This window comes from Trachurus trachurus, assembly GCF_905171665.1.
Source record: "Trachurus trachurus genome assembly, chromosome: 11".
In the NCBI taxonomy this organism is placed as follows: Eukaryota; Metazoa; Chordata; class Actinopteri; order Carangiformes; family Carangidae; genus Trachurus; species Trachurus trachurus.
The window spans coordinates 21,113,200-21,135,217 of NC_139904.1; the positions used below are offsets into that span (position 1 = coordinate 21,113,200).

The window sequence follows — 22,018 nt, forward strand, 5'->3', positions numbered from 1 at the left end:
TATCCCAAATGACTCCCAACTTGTCTCACTCAGGGGAGGTGAGGAGGTCAAGACTATTTACCCCTGTGTGTGTTTGGTCCAAACTCACACTCACTCTGTGATATAGACAGAGACAGAATTTGTCCATTTCACCTCATCCATCACTCAACAAATTGGACTCAGTCTCCCATGCAGTGTGGCATCTGATTATAAGGAGCTGTAAGAGATGGAGCTGACAGCTAACGGATATTAATGAGACTCATCTACTGATATTTCTCTCACTCTCTCCAGCTCCTTTGCCTTCTGTTGTCTTTGTCTTCCCTTTCTTTCTTCGCCCTGTTCATCATTACTCTCAGTGTTTCTATCATCCTCGCTGATGGATAACGACTGGCAGGCTGTGGGCTGATGAGGGAAACTGGTGGGGGAAAACAAAACAAGCAAGACTGAAAGGCTGTATTAATTATTCTGCTTTGTTATCGTCCTACAGAGGAGTGTTTTACATGGCTTTGTCGCTGCTTTTTGAAGTGTGCAGAGATTGTGGGTTGAGAAAACACATGGTGGTTCATTCATATGCCAGTAGTTTCTAAACTTCAATGCCACTGATGGTTAAATTCTGGGCTTACACCGGTGAGAATAATACATGTTAAATCCTCTGAAATCTCTAAAAGATAAACAATAAATAACAGTGAGATAGAGTATACGGTGTAGCTCACACATCTGGTGCTTCTGTCAGATCTTTGGAGACAAATAGCATAGTGGATGTCCGCTGTTCATCACGCACACTTCACGCCTCGGCCAAAACTTTCCTGAATTTCTTTCCCTCTGGCGCTCACTGTGTCAAAGAGCAGTGAACGCCAACACAAGCAGACGCACGAGCTGTTTCTTCCCACAGGACATCACACTCATGATCACTTCTTCACGTGAATGTCTCCCCGCAGCGTTTGAACGGCACCCAGCAGTTAACTGTGAAATCACTATTGTTATAGCTGTGTGTGTATAGAGTATTTATATAGTTTACTGTACATAATATTCCTCTATTCCACACTGACTCATAACACAGCTTGTGTACACATTACATAGACTGTACACACGGAGACCTCCATATTTAATTTACAGTAGGCTACCACTAACTTCATCAACTATTTATTCCAATCTGCTTCATGCTGCTGCACTTCCTTTTACAATTTGCAAAACTACAAATCCCACCACCTCAACATATTTAGTCTTGTGTTTGTTGTTGCCTATTTGTCTGTTTAATTTTTACTTCTACATGTAATCGTGTATTCAGCCTTTTGCTGTATTTGTTTTGGCACTATATAGCTACTGGGAGCAACTAAAAACCAGTTGAACATTCTTGTATGTGCAAGCATATTTGTCCAACATTGTTTGCTCTGATGGATCACTCACTGGAGCGTTCAGTCATCTGAGTCTTGACTATTACATTAGTGCAAACAGGCAGACTGAGAAACCACCAAACCTGATGAATACCTCTGGCTCCATCTGTTGGAGATTATCTGGCATTGCATTCTGCAGCTAAAAGAACAGATAGTGTGGGGTGTTCACACACAAAAAACATTAATTAATAGACATTTCACTGTTTCTTTTCAGATCAATATGATATGAAATATAATTTTAAAATGGATTAATTTCCATAAAAGATAACCAATTTGTTGTCTTTTTCTATTAGATTATTTCTGACTTTCTGACCTCTTTGCTAGGTGGTGTTGTTGGCATCACCTGTGGCCCTGTGTTTGCAGATGTAAGTACCAACTGCAACCATCAGCTCCTTCCAGCTGATTTAATGCCATATGGTGCTGTGGAGTTTGTTCTGTACACTTGAGTGTACTTCTGCAGCCCTCACCTGTATATTCTTCCTGGGCTTTATGATACTAGTATGGGTGGTTAGGGAGTTTAGTGGTGTTTAAGTCTGTTGATGGGTCCATTTTGTGGTATGGCACAATTTTCAGGTCCAGGTCAGACATTACATACCCAGAACTTATCCACATGACAGACTCCTTTAAGTACAAGCTCTACGTTTTGTCACCTGCCCTATAATAAATGTACAAAAAAACGATTCAATACAATTAAAAATATCAAATAAACGAAGACTTTTCTATGTAAATATCCATGTTTATTACAACATTAACTATGAAGACTTGTTGAATGCGTCTGGTTTGCTCAGCACTTGTTTGAAGAGAAAAGAAAGCAACTCAATGTCAAACAAATCTGATAAAATATTCTACACACACAGAAAAACACAAATGGCACAACATCACACAATCAGGACCGTTCATAAGAATATTGTCTTGGTTTGCAAGTGGAAACAAATAAAGTTGCGAAAGGTCTTCCTTGACTTCTGTAACTTGTAGTCTCTGTTTTTTTTATGTCACAAGAATCAAGGACAAAAAGACATCTCAAAAAAGTTGAAAAAAAAAAATCAATATCTGTATTTTGTGGAATAATCCTTAGGCGACACCACCAGACCTCGTCCTTTTCTTGCGCCTCTGTAGACTGTTTCAACAATGTCTATCATCTCCTGCTTGTCCTCCATGGTCCAGTTGATCTTGTTGTTATTACCGGTGCCCAAATCAATCATGATGTGTTTGTTCCTGAGGAAAACAAAATGAGAAGGTTAAACTGGGATAGTAAATAATGGTATGACTAAACTATGAATGGTTAAAGCGATAGTTCAACATTTTGGCACATTTTTTGGCAGAGCTACGCTACGGAGGCTAATGGGATTTCTTGGTTTCCCTCATCAAACTCATCAAATACACAATCCAACAACTCCAAAACGCTCTGGTGGACAAGTTGTGACACATTCACCACGCTATGAGATGATAACGGAACGTTACGAGACAGAGTCGTTTCAGAGGTAAATTCGTGAAAAACTGCCTTCAGGGACAATTTTTCAGCAAGCAGTCTCTGTATTTACCTCGATAACAACTCTGTCTCGTAACATTCCATTATTATCTCATAGCGTGTTGAATGTGCAGGTCACAACTTGTCCACGAGACCGTTTTGGAGTTGTTGGATTGTGTATTTGATGAGTTTGATGAGGGATACCAAGAAATCCCATTAGCCTCTGTAGCGTAGCTCTGAGCAGCTCGCAGCTCTGCTCCGCCGTTCTAAAAATAGCTTGCACCGACAATTAAAGGTAACGAACCTACTCCTAAAACTATAGAGATTATGGCAATGGGCCAATTTGCCAAAATGTTGAACTATCCCTTTAAGATAGCACCATTGTGAGGGCAATGCCGGACACTCAGTCTTACCTGAAAAAGAACATGACAGTGCAGGGGTCGTACAACTCGTACATTTTGTTGAAGTCAGGCACTTCAGTGATGTCCACCAAGTAAATGACAGCAAAGTTCTTTACCTGTTAGAAGACACGTAGACAAGCACAATGTTATAATGGTTAACTATGAACAGCAAAGTACTTTCAACATAAAAGGCACAACAGTGTGACGAGGAAGGGTCTGCTGCTGCTGAGGTAAACAAAACAAGTTTCTTGGCCTGTGGATTCAATACAAATTACAGATCCTGGTTTGTCAGTTCATTCATTGCGTAACACTTTAACTGGCAACTTCCTAACCAACATTTAAAAGTTACATTTTAGCCTGAAGCTGATGCTAATATGCTTGTCATTGAGAAAAACTTCCTCTGCCTTTTCACAACTTAACAGCGAGAAATTTGTAGATATGCATAAAGGAGAAGTGCCGTTTTTTACAACCTGGACCTTATTTCAATCGTTCAAGTCAAACGATAAAACTGTGGTGCCCATAAACATAATGTGTGAATTTCACAGACTATTATTATTTTATTATACAAGGTGGGTGTAAAAATACTAAACCAAGAAAGACTAGGTCAAACATAGAAGGTGACATGACCGCCTATGGGTCAAATGATGATTTTATAACTGCAAATGAGAAGAAAAAGATTGAATTTGACTTCAGCTGTATTAACTGTAAAATGACCCCTCAAACCTTTGACATGATTTTCAGGGTTGGCCATTTTGCCATGTTTTCACTTAAGTCAAGTGAGCATAATGACTCCTCTTTCCCCCTCACTATGAATGAATGAATGAAAATGTGTTTATTTCGGTCAGGTCATTCAAAGTTAAAAGTCCAACAAAACAAAAAAAAATCAGCTCAACTAGAAAAGAGCCGACCGAAAAGGAATAGGCTGAAGCTCTCACTTATTTTTGCCTACCCTTCTTACATGATCAACTTCATCAGATCACATCATTCAAAACATCAAACAGAAATAATATTGTTTTGCACAATATCCCAAAAACATAATTCCATAATAGTGTCAGTTACGTCAACCACATCTCTCATATTTATCAAATACCTTTTTCTTGAACAAACGTTTGAATTCATACATTGACCGGCACATTTTCAAATCATCGTCTAGTGCATTCCATATATTTACACCCCTTACAGAAATACACTGATCTTTTATTTTAGTCCTGGACTTTGTTTTTTCCATCATACGTTTCCCTCGGAGCTCATATTTACATTCCCTTTTTTTAAACATGATTACAATTTTACAAGGTAACAACTACTGTCTCACATTCAGTTTTTCCTCTGCATCCTTGAAATCATAGGGCTGATGAGGTCCTGCTAAAAACAACTAATAATTCAGCATTTAACATCTAAGGTCAATTACTCCCTGTGGCAACAATTATCCAAGCTAAGAAACTCCCAGTGGAGTTTCAATAGCGCCAGACAGAAGCCTACACATCATTTACAGTCTTTGCAGCTGGTAGAAGTATTTTCTGTGACTTTTTCAACTTGTGGTCACAATATCCATTATATTACATCAATGAAAGGTTCCTGCTAACTGTTTTTACATGTTCTGATATTTTGGTTCTAAGACAGGCATGTCCAAACTATTCCTCAAAGTGCTGTGTGGTTGCTGTTTGTTCCAACCGACCAAGAGCACACACAGTTTGACCAATCAACTTCTTGAAGATCGGTGTGGTGCTGCTACTTGGTTGGAACAAAAACCTGCAGCCACACCGGCCCTTCGTCGGATAGTTTGGACATGCCTGGTCTAAGAACTCATTTCTTAATGAATGAGCTGGATGAGTTTTACTGAGATATAAAGGTCTCGGGCTGGTCTCTGTTGCTGTACCTACATATTTGACTCAAATGACCCCCTGTAAACAACCAGAGGGCCTCGTGTTTACATTTGTTTTCTGACATTATTGTGCATGTGTTACTACAGACCAGCAGGTGAAGCTATTCAGCGCGTTTACACTGTTTATACGCGGAGGGAGAACCAATGATAGTGATGATGGATAGTGATCAAACCTTTTCTGCAATGCTGTACAGGACTTCGTCCATTTTCATACATGTTGGGTCCCAGTCGTGTCCGAAGCGGATCACGAGGACTCGGTCCTCCTCAGACAGGATGGCTTGGTCAACCTGCCAGCCATTGTGCAGATGTGGGAGCATGTACGACATCTTGACTCTAAGTTGTCGTCCCCCAAGCTGAAATTAATGACATTGAACATTAGCTTCACATAAAACAAAGGGTTAGAGCAACGTTAACACCCAGAACAATCGGGACTTCGGCTTGTATTAGCCTTAGCTAGCCTGCTGATACTAGCAAGCAGGAATTAGCCTTAGCTAGCCGACGAAAAGTCTGGATAAAGAGAGAAATAACTTTACTAGACTGGAATAAACCATATGTCATATAACAAAGAGACACTTATCTTACCCAAAAGTACAAAAAGAAGTTGGTTTAATGGCCAAGTAAATGTCCTATGTAGTAAAAAAGGTAGATTCTTGGTGAAACAACCTCGTTCGTCAATGGTACGTTGCGGTACGCGCGACGTCACCGACGAGAGACGTCGACGTGACGTGATGACGTTGTTTGTGCGTACAATTAATGAACCATAAAGTTTGTGTATGCTTCAAAATCTAAACGTTGTGGATTCATAAGATCGAGTTACAGTGAGTGACATTATGCATCAATTTTCATTCAATAACATTACATAACAACATTACAAGACGAATATTGACAGCAAATACACAAGGACCATCATTTACTCCCTTAATGTTCTTTAAGGGAGTGAAAGATTCTTCAATTGACAAGAGATAGGCCTAAGTAACCTATACCTCCATGGACTCCAATAATTCTCCAATGGAACAATAGAAATGTATTTCTATAAGATTGATTGGAATGAAGACAGCTTGTTATTGACAAATGTGAGGTGATTTTTAGTTTCTAACATTTGTCAAGTGAATATGACCTAAAAAGGTTATACCCATATTACTAAATTCATCTCCTTAATGAAGCGCACAATGAAGTTCATGTCATTTATTTTCAGGTAAAAGCTATCCTACAAACACTTCCTCCTCCTAGAGTCTTTCCCATTTGCCATTAGAAAAATACTTACAAAAAAAAATACAGAGCTATTATCTTTGTAAATGCTCAAGTAAGTTGAAAGACAACTTTTCATAAGACTGCTCATTTTGCAACATCGAGAACATTTGAACCACTTCATCCATGTTCCTGCATGCCCAGTGCCCACTCCTCGGGAAATGTTACTTCTCTTCACTCCTCTCTTCATAATTTTGGGGATCAGCTGTTTTGCTTGCATTGTGGCCTACTTCCTACTGGAAATATGTGACACCATAGGTTTCTGTGTCATGTTGGCTTGATCTAAATTCCTTGCATTTCCTCATTCCTCGTTCCTCTCATCTATTACTGCCCCACAGAAACAGTGCATAAGTCATACCATCAGTTAATTGTATTTTGAAGGATGTTTTCTTTTTGATTGGCATATTGATATATAGAGAAACATGGAATCATTTATGCAGGAAAGACACATACGACAAAACATTTATTGTTGTGCAACTCATTACAGTACAAATACACAGTACAATGACAACGGTTCAAAGGTTATAGGAAAACTTTCCAGTCTATCACATAGCAGCATATTATGGCACTCCTTAGAGAGAGTATATGAATCATCATTAGATATGTCTCAACCTATCCTTAATTTTACCACTACACTACACAATCACATGACGGTGGTTCTGAATGGCCAAATGATTAACAAAGTCCAACTATTTCATGTTAGACTATTTGGTCTAGGACATATGATTGTTTAACAAAAGATAGTGAAAGCCAATTTTTGCACATTTTTGCAATGAAATTAGGATCTAGTTCCTGACTACCATCAACACTGTAATCATCCCTTAAAGCTGATATGGCGTCTCTTTTATTCTGTATGGCTGTTTTCACATTGCACAACATCAGCCTTCAGCCTTCTAAACAAGTCTTTGAACAGGCATCCACCTTAATCTCTGCTGAACAGAGACTCTTCCACCATGCTGCTTATGCAGGTCCTCTGCTTTAAAACCACACCCTGTTAAGCCAAACAGTTCAGTTCAGATCCCTCTTTAAGCCAGCAGGTGGCAAGAGAAACATTCACATATTTTCTGGAGACAAAATGACTCCACCAGTGGTTCTTTGAACATCCACACGACGTCTAGGGAAATACGTATATCCAAAGTCCATCGCAGTTCCATGAGGCAATATGAATAATCCTGCAAAATAATGTCTCACAATCCCTGAGGAGCGCTGATGCTCGGCTGGAACAGACAGTGTTGGGATATGATCAGGGCACACAGTCGACAGCAATGATGCACAGTTGATTGAATCTGTACGTTAGCTTCTGTACTGTAGCTTCTAGTCGGCAGGATGCTCCGGACATGAGCGATTCACACCGAACCACTCATCTATACACCTGAAACAGGAAGCGGAGAACAGGGACTTTACCTCTTGTGGTCAAAGGAAGATTAAAAAAAAGGGCATAGGCAAATTTCTCTGTACTCACGTTATCTAAAGATAGTGGCAGTTATTTACTCTACTTGTCAAACCATTCCTTTAAGTAAATAGTTAAATAGGAGGGTTTTTGTAATAATTATTGCAATTACATATTCTATCACATATTTTTTTCTCATTGCGGTTCATCTGTTTGATTTGGTTTATTCACTGACTGTGGGTTCTCTACAAAAAAATTGGACATGTTTTGCATTAACATATTTTATCTTTGGTAGGAGTAGTGAGAGACGGACAAGTCAGGGCTTTGGGAAAAGTTTCAAATGGACTTTACAATGCATTTTGGCATCACCACCTATGGTCAGTGGAACAAACAGGGAACAAACACTTGTTTGCTTTCTTGAACAGTGTGATGAGAACATAGTGTTCCACAATAATTTCAAGTTAAAATCTGTTAATTTGTGATTTGTGTGTGTGTGTATGTGGGAGCATGTGTGCATCTGTTAGTTACCCCTTATGGTAGATACAGAGGCAGGGCAGTCTGGCAATGGTGTCTCCCTGCTCCAGCTCTTCTAAACAGATGGCACATTCCCCAGAGTTTCTGGACAGGATGTCCTCTGAGAAAGACAATACAGAGACAAACTGAGCAAAGGGCTGTCTCGCACACCAAACCCTGTATCAGATGTTCAGTCCAAGCACTAAGAGCAGCATAACCATCTGTTTAACCTTTGGTACCAAAGGTGTTCGGTTTGTGTGTTTTTATGGAGCACAGTTTCACTTTTATTCAATTGTGTATTTTAAAAACAGGAAGAGAAAACTGAGCCTCCGATCAGATGAAACTGAGAACAGGTAACAAGGCACATGTTTTTTCTGTGCCATAATCTGCATATTCAGCTTTGACAAGCTCTACAGTCAATACCTGAGGCCAAAGAGTATGAGGGAGTTTGAATATCTATATGCTGTATATCTATGTATATGTTGTTATGCTTCTGTGCAAGTCGTGTGTGTGTGTGTCTCTCTCTGCACATGCATCGACACTTGAAGACAAACAACAATCTACTGTTTGTATACTTGCAAGCACAGGAAGCCTCATCAAGCAGAAAGTGTGTGTAGTGACAACTGTATATCTACGGAGAGGATGTGTTTATCTTTCCCGGTTGTGCACATATAGATGGGTGTGTACTACACAGGTGCTCACACAGCAAGTCTGCACGCCTATGAAAGGCTGCATAGATGTGCAGCTGCATTTGCTTTGATCTTTTCATACTGCTTTTCATAACATCCTGGTGCAGATGCATTTCTATGGATAATAAGTTCTGCAAAACTTTTTTAGTCTATAATCTAAGACAAGACTTTTAATGCGTTTTAATATATATTCATTATCATTCTCATGACCCAGCTGCAGAAACAACTCGGCAAAAAAACTTGGGAAGTGAAGAGAGACGTGGAACATAAATTAGTATATTTTTATACTGCACTTTTTTTAAGGTTCATGTGACTTGATAACTTCCTGTCTGTGCAACCCTCTACTTCTCCATGATGTTTACAGAGGAAATACTGCAACTTCTACTCCATTATGTTTATTTGAAAGTTAGAGTTGACTAACTCTCAGTTAACTTAAAGATGAAAAAACTATCATAATCTAATGAAATGAATGTTACACTGCTGCATTTCGTCCCTCTTGCACTATATTGTTTTTTTTGTTTGTTTTTCTGTGCTAAAAGGCACACAGTACATATTTTGGAATTTGTGAGGCACTTTTGCACTTTAATACTTCTTTGCCAGATGCTCATTGCTATGGATAACTGTGTTATTATGACAATAACAATAAAGTATTGAATTGAAATCTGATTTAACTACCCGACAGTAAATATAGCAGAACGTATGGCAACATAAACCAACCATTTCAAGTAATATTCATTTGTAATTATAGAATGAAATATACAGACCCTCAAAGAAGTCCTTCAATGAGTATGAGGGGTCATAATAGTGCATGAATAAAAAAAAAGAAAGAAAACAAAACAATTGTCTGTCACTCAAAATCTACAGTATAATAATCTAGTATAAACATAAGACATCTGACCTGTGTTGATAAGCTGCAATGTTGACACCCATTTATTTTATGGGGTCATAAGGGGTCAAAAGTTGGAAACCTCTATAATATTTAATGATATAATCATTGTGGTATTGCTACCCTCTGAAGCAACTTCATTTATATAAGTCATTGTTTATTCTCACACGCTGTTAGTGGATTCATTTTTAGCCAAACAAACTGACTGAAGACTGAAGGATGCAACAGGTCACTGTGTCTAAAAACCAAAACCATACACCTCAGCTTCCAGTGCAGATTGCTTACTGTTGTAGGTGAGCCGTGTTTTGCTGAAACACATCAGAAGGTGCTTCTCTATTTCATCCGTCGCCATGAACTTGGAGCAGACAGGACAGTGGAAGCCTGGGAGGAAAAACACAAACATGAGGACCCAGATGTCTCCCAGCGTCACTTCACATAATCATTTATTGATATGTACACAAGAAAGGGCGTGGGACTGTCTGCATGATCTGTAACAGTCTTTAACCGTCCCACAGGTCCTAACACCTGCATGCACTTAGCAGCTGTCTGTCTGCTATACACAATCTGTAACAATCTGCTTACCTAAACATATACAATCTTAACGTGTCATTGCCATGAATCCATCCTCAAACTGAGCTGCCTTAATATTTATTGCCCCTTATTTGTGATTGTGTAAAAAATAAAATTCAAAGTAGATTCATTAGTTCGACCCAGATACACTTAACCTCACAACCCTCTGCATTTTCTCAGCTGCATCAAGATTAATAGGTCAGGAGCTGCTTGACCTGAGATAAGCTAACCTGCTGTTTAACGTTATAACACAGCGGTTGAGAAAACAACAAATGCAACCTATATGCAGGCAGTCATTATCTCTGCTGCTTGGCTGCCTGTGAACCTCATGTTTGTGTCATGTGTTTGTAGGGGAGGTGAGGACTGTAAAGTCAAGATCACATGTATCTAATGAACAAAGGTTATTGATGAGGTTACTTGTGATTACGCACGCTCGTCAAGGAAATGACCTGTGCCAGTAATCAGACGAAGGGTGGGGTGGGGGGGATTCTGGGAAAATATACAATACAAGTTCAGATCTGTTTTACAGAAGTGTTTTTTTTTTTTTTTTTTTCCAATAACAGGGGTGTTAGATGAGTCTACTGGCCCTGTTACGTGAGTTTGATCTTCTGTTGTGGTCTGGTCTGGAGACGACCCACCAGTTGTGAAACAGCTAGACTTGTGGATTCAGGAAGTTGTACATGAGTGTGTGTGTGTGTGTGTGTGTGTATGAGTGTATCAGGCAATGTGTAACCAGCAGGAAGCTCTTATCTGCTGACCTACATAGTGCACTCTTCCCTCTTAGCTGGAGTGAAAAACAAGTCAGTTTTGCAAGACACAAAGAAGAAGGAGAAAAAGAAGAAGAAGAAGACGACGACAAAGGGCTAAAAAACAACAGATCAGTGCAGCAGAACCACCTGTGGCTCCATGAAAAGTGCAGAAGTGCTAAACAAAGGACTCAGTCATCAGACAGTTACAAGTATATGCCAGGTATCACATGTCAAATGGAAAAATACTAAGCAGCTCTGGCAACTGATGTGTTTACGCTTTATGGGAACTTGAAGCAATGTCATAAACATATGGTAGCAAACATTCAGTGACATGTCAACGCTGAACAAACAGAGCTGAACAGAGCAGAAATATTACAGCTATGCCACACGAGGTTAAAAATGGAAGTGGAATGAGATAAGGGCAACAGTCAGAAGCCTATTAAGAACAATGGGCACTATATTGTAGAGGAGTATGATATGAAGTCTCTATTCGATATACTCTTGTGTATTTCAGGATCAATAAACAGGAGATTAACATTATCATGAAGGTATTATAGACAAGAGTCTAGCTTATTACTCTTTTGTGATGTTTCCAGATGTTTTGTAGGTGATTTGCCACCCATGCGTTATACCCTTACCTCCCAGCAGGTGAGGGGAAAGGTGGGCTGGTAACGACCCTATAAGCAGTCTGTGGCCGTCGGGAGGCAGCTGCTCCTCATCGTCACCATCTGTGCCATCGAGACTCTGATTGTGTCCACGAGACCCTGACCTGCCGCCGGTCGGTATACTGAGCCCGGAGCTGGTCGGTCCTCCGCCCGTGTACCGAATCCGGGGACCATCGGGTCCATTTGTGTACCTAAACCCAGCAATCCTCTCCCCGCCGCTGGAGTTTGAAGATGGGAGGTCGGAGCTGGAATAAGCCCGAGTTCTGCCGTCAAATACCTGGCTGCTCTGTTTGGCCCCCATGCTGTCTCAGGCTTTCCTCCTCAAGGTTTTTAGAGTGCGCTTTAAAGTTTTTAGCCACGGCACATGGTCGCAGTGAGTCCTGAAGATCTGACACCAACAGAGGAAATAAAACCTAACGCACGAACAACAATGCAGGCGAGCTGATCCAACATCTCAAACTTTCATACTGTGCTCTGTGCGTAATGTGCGCACTCACTGACGCACAACTTAATTTCCAAATGGTTGTTTTTCTTTTCTTGTCAGAGCCCTTCCCTTTTTTTCCAACAATGAAGAAATAAAGAAGGGTAATAATCTCTTCGGTGAAACGTCCTCAACGCCTCCGCCCCAGACGAGCACATAAGCTCAAGTGTTGACCCAAAGCTCGCCTGGTTCAAGTTTGTTTTTGTGCTCAACTGTGTTCGTCTGGAAAGAAAAATAAAAGCAGGGATTGCCCTCCTCCCTCCGCGAGACAGCTCCGTCAATTTACCCAGAAGTCCGCCAGAATGAGACCTATTCGCCTTCAAAGTAAAAGTAGCCTATTGGGGACACCATATAAAACTGTCCATAATATCCAGTAGTATCCTATACTGAGAAAGATATCTTCTCCAGCAGTTTTTTCCCCATAGTATCTCCCACAATGTATTTGCAGCAGCAATGTGTAGCCACTCTATAGTTTATAGCACTGTCCTTTCTTCGGCTTTTTTGCATTTAATTTTTAATAACCTCCTGGTGGCGAAGAAGATATTCAGACCTTTTCAATTATGTTCAGTTATACCAGTACTACCATACAAGGACACCTCTTTAAAAGTAAACAAGTAAATGCCATTAAATTATGGAATAATGAGGAAATGTAGTGAAAGTCATAGTAAATGTCATAGTATTTTATATTAGATTCTTCAGTTATTAGTATTGATATATCAATGTGCAAATAACATTTTACTGTTGTATGGTTGAGGTGGATTTGATTTTAACTATTTTCTGAACTGTTGCCGTTTCTGTTTCATGTGTAAAATGCAGATCGTTATGGCGAGGGACTAGTTGTCTTGTCCAATCAACAGAGTACTCTTAAAAATTGCAGAGTAGAGCCATAAAGTTATATTATATGATCTCAATAGAGTAGGTACCCCAGATTTGTACTTTAGTAACAGATAATGGTACAAACACTACAAATGCATCCTGCTGCCATCTGCTTGTGGCCAGGGAACAGCTGCCCCCTGAAATTCAACAGGCACCTTTCATGCTTTTACTTTGAAACACCAATAATTGCTTCCTGTCCAGGCCTCCCTCAGCCTCATGCTTGACGCAGGCTTGAATGGGCGCGTCAGGTGGCGCGTGACGTCAAGCCCAGTAACACCAGCGGGGCTGTTGGCACAGCAGCAGGTCACCAGTCCACTGTGTGATATGAAAAGCCCTCCATGTTGAACGCCTTGTGTCCCATTAACTCCAGGCCATTAAGACAAAAAAACACACACACACACACACCACCAACACACGCCTGTGGAGCACTGGCTCTGTTCACACGGTTTATTGAACAATTTCACACACATCGGAGGGCAAACGGAAGATACACTGCATGAGAAACATTCAAAGAGACAATAAAAAGACAAAAACATTTACAAGCCAAAGTAAACGGGCTAAAGATATAGATAAATCTGATGCAGTCTGGTATGTGGATCGAGTGGTCGAAGGCGAGGTGGGGGCTGGGGGGCTGAAGCATCACAGTGCACTGGAGGTGACATACAACAACACACTGTCAGATTAGAAATAACAGGGTAGGCGAAGGGAGGCTGATGATAATATTTTCTCTTCCCTGTGATAGCACTCGAAGGGGTGGGGGGGAGTTTTGGGTGTGCACTCATTAAATTTATGGTCAGGCAAAAACCTTGAAAGAAGCAAGTTCATTCAAAACAACACGCGCGAAAGAGATGTGGGCTAAATTCAGGAGTGTGTATCTCATCATTGAGAGGCTAAACTGTGAACCACCAGCAACCAGGAAGACTACAAGAACTAAGAGTGTCATGTGACAACGAGATACCCAAACCAGGAAGGGCCTTAAGCTGCAGCATGAGCCTTTGTTGTGATGGTCATGTGATCGTAACACTCATTAAAAACTTCTTTGTTAAAGTGACTTCTAAGTCTTGGAAACACTAAAGAGACACGCCTCCAAAATATGACCCATGCTACTGTAAAGCTGAACACTTTCCACATGAGGAGCCAATGTGTGAGATGCATTTTGACTGTAACCTATGCAACTATTGGAACAGTGGGTTGAAAACAGGTTTTAAGGATGAGAGCTGCCCCACCTGACTCCTCATCACCGCCACACATCCTCCGTCCCCTCCTTTCCTCCCCCTCTCTCCCTCTCTCTCTCCGAATGAGACGTTGTACCGCTTTTCTGTTGCCACAGCAACCCTCCTTCCTCTCCTCTTTGCGTCACCCCTGTTTGCCTCATGCTGGCCACAAACCGTCAGCTTTCACCCATTCATCTCTCATCTGGCGCTCACGTATCCTCCGCGCTAACAGACACGCGGGGAAAGTAGGTTATCTGTCACATTCATCTCCAAAGCCACGGGGGGAAGTGTGTATTGCAATAACATCGGACTGTATTTCTGCATAACAAAGCCAGCTGAGGCTGATGTAATATTGCTGTGCTGTGGAACTTTAACTAACCAAATGGTGAATGATTATGATTCTTGCATTGTACATGGCTACAGCTCACGTAGCCCTAATGTGTATGTGTGTGTGTGTGTGTGTGTTCATGTGTGTTTAGTAGGGGTCAACAAAGTGCAACAGAGTGCACTCTTTGGGAAGCAAAGCCACTGAGACATTCAAGAACATGGTGGTGCATTTTTTTTTTTAGCAAGTCGACTGTAAGTATGTGTGTGTGTGTGTTTGGATAAGAGTGTTTGGGCTGATGAGTGGAGGCCCAGGGCTCATAGGCAGCACTGCCCCGCAGCTGCAGGCCTCCTCGTGGGCCTCATCACTGCTGGCTGACCCCCATCTGCTGTTGGTCAGGCCCTGGTTCCCCCTCCATGTCAGTGTGGTAGTGCTCGAAGCTGTCGTCGTCTAGGTCTGGAAGACCCAGCAGCTAACAGAGAGAGAGAGACAGAGGAGCTGCTGTTAGAGACATGGATGTATCATAATGTGTGCAAATGGCCCTAATATGGTTTGGTTTTCTTATTTACTCCTGAAAACACACTTTCCCTTTCTTGCTGAGAGCTAGGTCTAGATATTGATGGTAGCTACAATATGAAGCCGCAGCACATTTTAAGCTCACAGACAAACATGTTATTGTTCGATCAACACAAATCAAGGTTAGAAAAAAGGGCGTCTTGTGGTTTTATATGGGGTAATGGGTGAGACTTTTGTTTGTTGGCTGGGTGAAGTGACTTCCTGGAGTCTCGCCATTACTGTGTGGCTGCCAGACGATCAGCTGAGACCCAGGGGGAGTTAGTGGGCCTCTCATATAATGTGTGAGCTCAGGTAGGCAGCATTTGTAACCTTAGAACAGAGCCGGGCTAAATGTAGCCCCCTGTCCACAGTCCTTATGCTAACATTGATGTCTTTATTTAATCTATATTTGGTATTCGGAAAGTTATTAAAGGTCCCACTACATTTAAGGGATATATGACTTTCCTTTCCCTTTAATTTACACATTCATATGATATTTATAAGAAATGTATCAATTATTGATTTGACAGATTTGGTATAAATGATCTCATTAATGTAGTCACCAAATGAGGAAATAAATGCCTAATAACCTTAACACTAAACATAACCCTTTCATAAATCTATTACTATTACAACGCATTAAAGGTACATGCTGTCCATTATAACATTATCCCATAAAAATTACATCATTATTGATAGGTACATGGGATTTTTATTGTAATACAATTTAGTTCCTTCATGATTTCATGGTGGTATGTGTACAATGATAACTTCAGGCAGAGTAAACCACTACCTCTCCTTGAGGTTTGTTGAAAATAAAATTACAGTAATATTACCAGATTGGAATATTCTCAGAAATAACATCACAGTCTTTTTATCCCATTCTAGTGTTGTATCATTTGCTGCCTGATAAGCAGGGCTACATGAAAGTTTTCAGAGTGGAGTTCAACACGATGTTTTGTCTGTGCAGTACCACCGAGAACAGAATGTATCAGGACTGTAAAAACTGCAGACACAGCAAGCAGAGGTCAGTGTGCTGCTCATCGTGCAGTGTGTGGCAAAGTAAACCATAACTCTGTGTTGGTTCCTTACAGGCCTGAAGGACGTGAAGACCTTCTCCAGCACCTCCAGGAGGGTCTTCTTCCCGCAGGAGGAGATGTAGTCCTGGGCCAGTTGTAGAAAGGGGAGGCAGTCCTCACTCTCGCTCCACACATGCTACACACACACACAGACACACACAGAAAAACACAACTATTAACAAACATCACTCCCGTTGCAGTTTCCAAGCAGCGATGAAAGAAACACCACATAAACTACTAAATGGGTGGAATTATACCACCACACCTGCTTCACCTCATGTGGACACAACTTACAGCAATAAGAGTAAATATACATAGAAAAGCTGGGTTACAGGCGATACTGCACAGAAAAACTAGAGCAAAGCAATTTAACCAGTTGAAGAGCCATTTGTTCAAGGAAAGGCAGCAAAGAAAGGCATGAAAACTGAACAAACACAAAATCCTGAATATTTACTAAGAAACAGATGAGGAGCAGACCTCTCAATAACAAAGTGCTCAACGAAGTCAGTAGGTCATTGATACACTGGAGTCAAGTTCCTCATGTTAGATAATGATAAATTACACAAGATGGACTGTGACAAGGGATGTTAATGAGCCGGTGTCAAATGATTAACAGTTTCTTCATGAATCATTAAATCAGAGACTCAATAAAGCAAAAGCAAAACTAATCACGACTTCCCTGTGCCACAGATATAATACAATAACTGTTTAAGAGAAGAGCACCGTTACTTCATGATGACTTCACTCCATTACTTATTGTCAAGGAGAGCAGACACAAGCACCACTCCAAACAAGAGGCTACTGAGCCTGGGAATCCACCATTAGCTCATGAATGACACACTTAGTCAGGATGTCTTTGTTCAGGACTTTGTGTTCCTTGTTGTAAAGTGTGAAACAATAACAACAGCTGCTTCCCTTTGCATTCATTACATAAATGTCTGTACACATATCACACATGTGCCAGTCAAGTGCACTGCCATTGTAATTCACTGTAGCCACGATAACTCTTTCTTACTTCAAGGTCTGTGTAATCTGATGGATGCAGCCAGTATGAGCCCTAAAGGCCGGTACAGGGAGATTATCTACATCTTTATGACTAACAACTAGCAATATTAAATAAATGACCTTAATAATAGACATAAAAGATCCAACCACACTTACAGGAATTGTTAGATAAACACAGGACAGGCCGCTGAGGCAATTCCACTTTGTTTTAGTGTTGTTTAATTGAAGTCTAAAGGCCAAACTGTTTGGTTATGTATTAAGTAATGTTATTAGGGACACCTGGCCAAGTGTGCAGAGTAGACTGACCTAGAGTAAATAACTGGGATGTGTAAAACATAGCAGATGCTCTGCTTTGTCAAAATGCTTGGGTGAGGCCGATGTAATACTGTTTTAATGATTTGAATATAACATTAAGAATCTGTGTGCACAGTTTTGAAAGGTTAGGAACCCACACAACATAAAAATGACATTACATGTATCAACTTTATCCTAAATCTTCACTTTAACTCATTGATTAGGTGATAAGTTAAGGTGTTTTAATACAATTGGATCCACACAGGATGGACTTTCTGTTTTTCTTGTCATCTTGATAATTTTTACTATAAAGTTGTTTTAAATCCTTTTAATTATTCATTGAAAACCTCCATTCAAACACTGTTAATAGGTAAACTAATGGAATTTAAGGTTTAGTTTCATAGGGTCACACCAGAGTCATGTGAAAAAGGCATGAAACAGTGTTGGGTAAAAATGTTACTAGCGTTGCAGAGAGGAGTAATGTCATGCTATCCTGCCCTGACTGTTCAGGGATGGCTGCTCCATGGACGGACTCTCCCACGAGGTTGCATCTCAGCACACAGGCCGAGCACACTTCCCAGCAAATCCCAGGTGAGCAGAGGAACGTCTTCAAGGCCATGTTGCAAAATCTAGTTGTTGTTTTCACTGTAACACTGTATCGTCACATGACCTGGATTACTGAAAACTACTAAAACGCACCCTGGGAGGAAATTACAGAGTTTAGCACAGTGATGTGCAGCTGTACTGTTGCAAGGGTGGGTGTGAGCTCACAGCACCCTCTAGTGGACAAACTCATGTGCTGGGTAGGTACACACCGCTCTGGGAAAAACAACATAAACTGACAAGGAATGCGTGTGTGTGTGTGTGTGTGTGTGTGTGTGTGTGTGTGTGAAAGAAAGAGAGAGAGAGGGGGAGAGAGAGAGAGAGAGAGAGAGAGAGAGCGAGAGAGAGAGAGAGAGAGAGAGAGAGGGAAGAGGGTAGGGGGAGACAACATGTGAGACATCCTGCTGATAGCAGTATTGATTGAGTGTAACCAGATCTCTAGCGTCCTACAGAGAGACAGAGAGTTATTCTAGCTAATTTGAGAGAGCATAGCAGACAAAGAACTTGAACGCATGTGTGTGTGTGTGTGTGTGTGTGTGTGTGTGTGTGTGTGTGTGTGTGTGTGTGTGTGTGTGTGTTAAAGCAGATAGTTGAGAGGAAGATACAGTGAAACAAAAGGAAGAAAGACTTTCAACAATTCACATGATGTACTGTATTTATACACTTGCATCTTGTGTGTATGACTTTGCTGTTTAACCCTTCGGTGTGCCGCCTCTCGGATGATATCCGTCTGTGATGCTTTGTCTGGTTTTATATTTTTCTCATTTTGATCATCAGCCATGGAAAGCCCCTGCTCTGCTGTGTGCGGGACAGTCCGAGCCAGGGCCTGCGAACACACAACGTTGGCACGCGTTGTGTGACATAATGTGTTACTGACTGAACAGACGCCCTGGCTCCTGGGTCATCTCCATCTGCTCCCCACCCCTCTTAGCCCCTGTCACTGTGCAGGGGGAGGGAGCAGGGCGGGGTCTGGCCTCCAGAGCTTTAGGGCTCATAGCACCACCACTGCACCACACTGGTATAGGATGGAGCCAGTGAGCTGTGTCAAGACAGTCTGTGGATGACTGGAGCAGCAGGGCTACAATGAGCTCATACAGTATCTCACTATTGTTTCTGGGAGTGAAGGGAATTTTAATCAAGTTGCAGCATTCGTTTTCAAGGCTGCTTCTGATAGTGCTTAAGGTTTTTAATGTGACCGTTTTATGCAAAACGAGTCCAACATGAGATCATTTTTCCAACTCTTTCCAAGTCTCTAGAGATAAACTATGAATTAAAACCACATTGTGCTATAGAATTATAGTATGATATACCAATACAGCAACAATATTACAAGTGGTGTTTCTCTAGGATCAGTTGTCCTGGTTCAGAGCAGACAAGTGGCGCCAATTCCTTCAAAATAATGTGATGAAAATGGGTTCCTTGTTAAATATTCAATCATTACCTGCATTACTCTTAAACCTTATAAATCAGTGACTTAACTGTGGAGAGAAGTGGCCTTCCTGAGTTTGAGCTTTTTGGCAACGAGTGTGTTTGCCTTCATGGCTAAAAATAAAACTGACAGTAAAGGAGAAAATAGTAACTGATCTTTTTCTTAGATCTCCTCAATTTTTTTTTATTTTGTTAGTTTGTGCTCCAAATTCAACACAGAACAATTGTTTGTGCGACTTTTATTTTGAAAGTTATAGGCCTCATGCATGGTTTTCTAACCTAGCTAACGTGGTGGTGTAGTGGTTCAGAGGGTTATCGCATTTGATAATGATGGAGGAAAACACACCACAGAGGGATTGAATGTTGTTGAGGAGGGGGGGCACTCAAACTGAGATGACATCATCGCCTCCCCTCTTGCCAAAAACCCCTTCCCCTTCCCCTCTCCTCCCCTCCCCTCCCCTCCAATGTCCATCAGCTGAAAAACCGGGACCTGCAGGCGCAACCCCACCTCCACCAACACCTATAAGAACACGCGTGCACGCGCACAAAATGCGCGCGCGCGCACAGCTAGAGGCCCTGCAGAAGCTCACTTACGAAACTGTCGGTGCCGCCGGGACACAGCACGTAGAAGGAGACGCCGGGCTCTGCGTAAAAGTCCAGCCGCCTCTCGTCGTCCTCTTCGGCGAAGATGAGGTCGAACGGGTTACCGTTACCGGAGCACCACTTCTCCGCCGCCTCCACCAGATGCTTGAACTCCATCCTCTGTTATCTGGTCTGCGGTGTCCCTGGCTCCGGAGCTTGATCTCGATCTCTCTGGCCGTCACGGCGATGATGCTCAAGACACAAATAACAGCTGATCGGACAGCAGCATCAGCAGCCTCCACTACCGCATCTCCTCTAGCGCACCGTCTGCATGGCCCGGGAATAGAGATAGCCTAACGCTGTGGGTGCATAGAGCCTACCTGGTCTGGTGCTCATTCGTTCTCAAAGCCCCATTCCTCTCTTCCTCCCCACGTTATGAAATCAGCCCGTCGGTCGCATACATGCATACGCAGGAGGACGCTGGAAAAAACGCGATGACGAACAGTGGAGCCGGGCAGCCGTCCATATCTGAGGCGCTGTATAGGCCTACTCCCAACTTTCTCACTGCAGGCTACATGGCTGTAGATATCATATAATTTTAACTTACTGACATCACGAAGGAGGCACGACATTATACTAGAGACAGACTGCTACAGGAGGAACATAATACAGCACCACATGGACATGGAGTATAAGGTCAACTAATAAATGAGTCTGCCATGGCATATTTTTATCCTCAGGAGTCATCAAAGAATCAGTTGACCCAAATCACAGAAGCATCTCCCCATGTGTGTTTAATTATTATAATAGGATGATCTATTTGCCAATTATAATTTTAGCAACAGTGATATTATTATCCTAGATATTACTGGTGTTAAAATAATATGTTACATGGTTACACTGCTGAAAAGCATCTGATTATAAATGTCACAAAATCTGAGTTCATCTAGTGCTGAGAACAGTTTAATTTCTAAAGACAATAATGATCAAGATTGTAATCCTGAATAAGCCTTATTTTTATGTTTTGATATTATAATAAAATGTTAATCTCTGAAAATGTATTGATAGATATGATTGAATCATATCTAAATGTAATGATAGAAACCAACAGCACTTCTGCAGAATCTTCTGTATTTACTTTTTGTGCGAGGAGCTTTGAAAATAGACACAGCAACTTCATGGGAACCACTTCTCTACATAAACAGTCACTGTCTACAGTGTTTACAGGAATTTAGGCTGCTGCCATTATCATACTTCCAGTCTGACCCTCCCTGCCTGCTCCCAAGAGTCCTCGCCACCAGAGGGCGAAGGAAACCAACTCTCAGTCCCGGGTTGGAGCTGCGTCAAGCTAGAAGCACAACTGCACAGAGACCGGATGATTGGAGCCGGTGTCCCGTCAAAATAAAAGCGCGATTTACTGGAAAGTAAACGTGTTATATCAACCACATTTAGGCTAATAAAGCTACAGACCACAGAGTAAATGTGTCAATCAAATCAAAGTCTATACTAAAGCTCCTACCTATTAGCACTATAGCACCAGACAGAAACAAACATCTACTGTGTGGGTGCTTCAGTCATTTTGAAAATGTTTGAATGCTACACAACGTGTAGCTACATATTGCACATACCGTAGATTTATATAGACCTATTTCCTGTACATGGTTTCAAACTCCGCATCACGTGAACCATTAAAACTGTAGTGTATAGGCCTAGTGTGTAGCTTTATGTTCACATCTGAGAAA

At 41.4% G+C, this 22,018-nt stretch overlaps 3 protein-coding genes across 3 annotated transcripts; all 3 read right to left on the reverse strand.

The window, feature by feature from the left end:
* Positions 1-2,285: 2,285 nt before the first annotated feature.
* txnl4a (thioredoxin-like 4A) lies at positions 2,286-5,831 on the reverse strand. Its single transcript, XM_083981801.1, has 4 exons — positions 5,707-5,831; positions 5,298-5,477; positions 3,255-3,358; positions 2,286-2,588 (listed from the first exon to the last, which is right to left on the reverse strand). The coding sequence occupies exons 2-4, from the start codon at positions 5,448-5,450 to the stop codon at positions 2,417-2,419; spliced, it is 429 nt and encodes a 142-aa protein (XP_083837927.1). The 5' UTR covers positions 5,451-5,477; positions 5,707-5,831; the 3' UTR covers positions 2,286-2,416.
* Positions 5,832-6,822: 991 nt separating this feature from the next.
* LOC310993677 (E3 ubiquitin-protein ligase znrf2-like) lies at positions 6,823-12,536 on the reverse strand. The gene is made up of 4 exons (XM_083982106.1): positions 11,808-12,536; positions 10,136-10,231; positions 8,291-8,396; positions 6,823-7,744 (listed from the first exon to the last, which is right to left on the reverse strand). Exons 1-4 carry the CDS (start codon positions 12,133-12,135, stop codon positions 7,687-7,689), a joined length of 588 nt encoding a protein of 195 aa, XP_083838232.1. The 5' UTR covers positions 12,136-12,536; the 3' UTR covers positions 6,823-7,686.
* A 1,116-nt stretch (positions 12,537-13,652) lies between these two features.
* On the reverse strand, positions 13,653-20,855 carry mturn (maturin, neural progenitor differentiation regulator homolog (Xenopus)). The gene is made up of 4 exons (XM_083981600.1): positions 20,657-20,855; positions 20,289-20,528; positions 16,378-16,500; positions 13,653-15,202 (listed from the first exon to the last, which is right to left on the reverse strand). Exons 2-4 carry the CDS (start codon positions 20,451-20,453, stop codon positions 15,095-15,097), a joined length of 396 nt encoding a protein of 131 aa, XP_083837726.1. The 5' UTR covers positions 20,454-20,528; positions 20,657-20,855; the 3' UTR covers positions 13,653-15,094.
* Between the last annotated feature and the right edge of the window lie 1,163 nt (positions 20,856-22,018).

Bases quoted from the DNA above. Each gene is read 5' to 3' on its own strand.
- LOC310993677 (XM_083982106.1), bottom strand. From the start codon at position 12,135: ATGGGGGCCAAACAGAGCAGCCAGGTATTTGACGGCAGAACTCGGGCT. The intron at 10,232-11,807 runs GTAAGGGTATAA...TTTTCCTCCCAG, and splicing joins TTCCCCTCACCTGCTGGGAG to GCTTCCACTGTCCTGTCTGC. The intron at 8,397-10,135 runs GTAAGCAATCTG...TGTCTTTCTCAG, and splicing joins AACACGGCTCACCTACAACA to AGGACATCCTGTCCAGAAAC.
- mturn (XM_083981600.1), bottom strand. From the start codon at position 20,453: ATGGAGTTCAAGCATCTGGTGGAGGCGGCGGAGAAGTGGTGCTCCGGT. The intron at 16,501-20,288 runs GTAAGTGAGCTT...GTGTGTGTGTAG, and splicing joins CCGGCGGCACCGACAGTTTC to CATGTGTGGAGCGAGAGTGA. The intron at 15,203-16,377 runs GTAAGGAACCAA...TCTCTCTGTTAG, and splicing joins TCTTCACGTCCTTCAGGCCT to CTGCTGGGTCTTCCAGACCT.
- txnl4a (XM_083981801.1), bottom strand. From the start codon at position 5,450: ATGTCGTACATGCTCCCACATCTGCACAATGGCTGGCAGGTTGACCAA. The intron at 3,359-5,297 runs GTTTGATCACTA...GTCTTCTAACAG, and splicing joins TGTACAGCATTGCAGAAAAG to GTAAAGAACTTTGCTGTCAT. The intron at 2,589-3,254 runs GTAAGACTGAGT...TGTTTTCCTCAG, and splicing joins ACTGTCATGTTCTTTTTCAG to GAACAAACACATCATGATTG.